The following is a 3,221-nucleotide window of genomic DNA, read 5'->3' as shown; positions in this document are numbered from 1 at the left end:
GATGAAAGCAATGAGTATACATCGCGTGGTCAATTTCCCCTTTCCCTCCGCCCCTGATGTGATTCAGCTGAGAGCAGGCGAGAGGAGACTAGCCCTACTGGGAGCCTTGCAACCAGTGCTGGTCAAAACCACGGGGAAGACCAAACATATGGGTAAGAAGGAAGAAATTAAAACTCAGCTAGCCAATCTGCTTGCATTAGCTTTTAAGGCATCTGCATTGTAAAGCCCTAGGTCGCGAGTTCGATTCCCGCCCGTGAAGGGTTTTATTCCAAACAGATAAGCCTCGTTTTAAAGAAATAGCCAAGTTTGAGTGCGAACTGCATCCGCTCGTAAAATTTTTGTAGCTCAAAATACAAGCAATCACCCTAGCTAGGGCTGATTGAAAGGCCGACGAAACACACCGACCCCGTCTAAACACAGTAAAATGTAAATGCAGTTTCTTTCTGTCGTTATGTCACAACTTTGGTGCTCACTGCAGCATTGTAGGATTTTTCCCAATATCTCAATAATCCTAAAATCCAATATTTACCTACCATGCTGGCACCGGTCGCTACACGCATTTATATGTCATAGTTACTCATTTTCCTCACGAGGCTGAGTGGGCCCCGCAACAGCCAGTCACGGAATCAATTATTTGCATGATAACAAATTTCTAGCCCCGCCGGGAATCGAACCCGAGTCTCTCCCGCGTGCAAGGCGAGCGCAGTGACCACTACGCCATGGGAGCCTGACGTGGAACACGGTAAAAGCTGAGAAGCATCTATCTTCTTGTGTTCTCGTGTTTTAATAGAATAATCTACAATTTATTCGTATTTCTTTCGGTAATGAGTACTGTTCCAAGGTTGACCCCGCTAGGCGAAGCCATGTCCCTGTTTCCGCCGTGTCACCCCGGTTGTGCCTAAGATGCTCTGGTCTCTCACACCAGCATAACCTTCTTCCCCTACACCATAGCCGATTGTAGCTGCTCTGTCTGTACAGGACGTTACTATTAAGTCCGGATGAGTAATGTCACCAATATACGAACCAAGTGGGCCGCGGAGTCAAACAACTCATTGCTTCTAGGTAGGTGTACTGATGTTCCGATCCCCTCTGGTTTTCAAAAGAAAAAGTTACAGAACTACAACCTTTCAGAGGGTGATTCTCGAAGAACACCTAAAGAACCGTTTCTCCGGAAAACGCTCAGAGAACGTTCTCGGAGAGTGCTCACGAGAACATTCTCAGAGAGTTCTCGTAGGCGTTTAACATTCTTGTGTGCGTTCACCGTCGTCCCTGAGAACATACTGATCGTTGGTGTATAGTCCATGGCTTCAGAGTACATTAAGCATCGATGTGGCAGTTATCACTGCTCAGTGAAGACTATTTGTCGATGGTGTGCAATTAAATATTATGGTCCACGATTAGGTATCACGCACGAGGAGGGGTCCGAGAGCCTCTTGAAAGCGAATATTTTCAATAGATCGGGTTTTCGAATTTATTTTGGTGGTTGGTAGGTGATCTGATGGTTCTGTTGAGAGCAGTAGGAGCAGCGAGAGAAAGCCCAATGTGTCTGGTAACATGGAAGATTCTGTATCAAGCATGGGACTGCGACTGAAAAGCTGTTGTAGAAAACAAGGAAGGCTGAGGAATACAACTGGACCAATGAGCTCAATATGAACTATTCCGATCTTGGAACTGTGTGTAGATTCCTGACATGGCTCCTCCTTCAAGATACTCAGGTAAGTTTTATGAAAATCCAAGAGATTTGCCTTGCCACCCTGTACCTAATATATATAGCTCAAAATAGTATCAGTTGCGAAACTCGAGTGATGAAAGTAGAGCAGGACAGATGAGGTGACAGCGGAATCTTTCGTTCTGCACGATTCGAACCGCATCACATCGTTTTAGAAAATACCGCGTAAATCGTGAGTTTGGACGGCATCGAACCATACGTACCAGCAGTGACAAGACTTCACATCGCTACTCTCAATGCCAATTAGGAATGCCTCGCAGAGCAAAAATAATGAACTGTTTGTTGCGCATACGTTTCAGCAGTCCGGCTTCTCAGCAGATAGCGCTGTTCTCGGTTGTATGGTGGCATCAGGTAGGCACGTGCCACCTATGATGGAAGACGGAAATAAAGAAAGCCTGGGTATCCCAAGATATAAACCAGCCTATATATCCATAATCCCTGAAATGAGCTGAGCTGTGGTATCTTACATTCCTGGATCAGATTTGAGGACGTCATCTACCATGGGTGGTGTATGAGGAGATTCTTCAGACGGATGACAGAACATGAATTATCGAGAGGGTACAGTAAGTTTCGCAAGTATCAGGGTATAACGATAATCCGTTATAAGATAGAAAGTAGCCCATATTGAGACACCCAGTCATAAGATCTGAATAAAGTGATCTATGCAAGAAAAATCTATTGTCAAGATGCGAAGTAGGTATTCAGACAGTTAGATTGAAAGCGCAGATTGGTCTAAGATCGAACGTAACCTCTTTACGGATAAAGTACTTATGCGTAGGAAATCGAACAGAGTGGACAGACTTACAAACTCACAGGCGGCTTACTCTAAGAAGCTAGATTAAATGGCTCAAGGAACCGTTTTTCATTATTTCAGGCCCGTCTTCTCAGACAGATAGCGTGTATGAGTGGATCAGGTAGCACGTGCAACCTCTTGATGAAGATAGCAGAAAAGCCACTGGGTATCCCAGAAGGAACAACAGACTCTATCCATCCTGAATGGAGGATGAGAATTACCACCTGGGCAGGGAATCGAACCCGCAACCTAGCACTTACAAAGAGAGACGAGATGCAGGTAGCAACCCAAGCTAAATATGCTGGCAGGGGCTAATTTGAGTTCTTCTCTGTCTTCATTTACAGGGTTGATCACACGCTATAGGCACGGAATGAAGTATGGTGAGCATAATATATTAATAACGCTTCCGTCCCTATGTACCTTCTCACTCACCTCTGAACAGCCCAACACCCGTAGTATATACCCACCACTAATGAACACTAATGTGCCATTAAATGCTCACACAATTTGAGTGCATGAAATGTCTCTGAGTTCCATAATATTTCCTTATATTTGGTGCGCTGAACGCGTACCTGTGTTAAGACGATCTTGACCATATACTGTGTGAGGGTGAGCACAGTATAGGGGCGTGTGAAAGAGTTCGAATCTCAGTGAGATTCAACAGGTTCCATTATTACAGTAAAGGAACAGAGTGGTCTA

General features: G+C 44.9%; 1 protein-coding gene across 1 annotated transcript in view; it reads left to right on the top strand.

The window, feature by feature from the left end:
* Nucleotides 1-6: 6 nt before the first annotated feature.
* The window catches only part of LOC103523230 (probable ATP-dependent RNA helicase kurz), a gene marked incomplete at its 3' end in the record, with an annotated part of 10,677 nt that continues 7,462 nt past the window's right edge, over nt 7-3,221 (top strand). The window contains exon 1 of the mRNA XM_008488292.2: nt 7-152. Coding sequence (XP_008486514.1) covers nt 11-152 — 142 coding nt within the window. The remainder of the gene's footprint in view (nt 153-3,221) is intronic.

Source organism: Diaphorina citri, unplaced genomic scaffold, assembly GCF_000475195.1.
Source record: "Diaphorina citri unplaced genomic scaffold, Diaci psyllid genome assembly version 1.1 scaffold17691, whole genome shotgun sequence".
Lineage (NCBI taxonomy): Eukaryota > Metazoa > Arthropoda > Insecta > Hemiptera > Psyllidae > Diaphorina > Diaphorina citri.
Note: the sequence above shows the minus strand (reverse complement) of the source record. Positions and strands in the feature narration are given on the sequence as shown.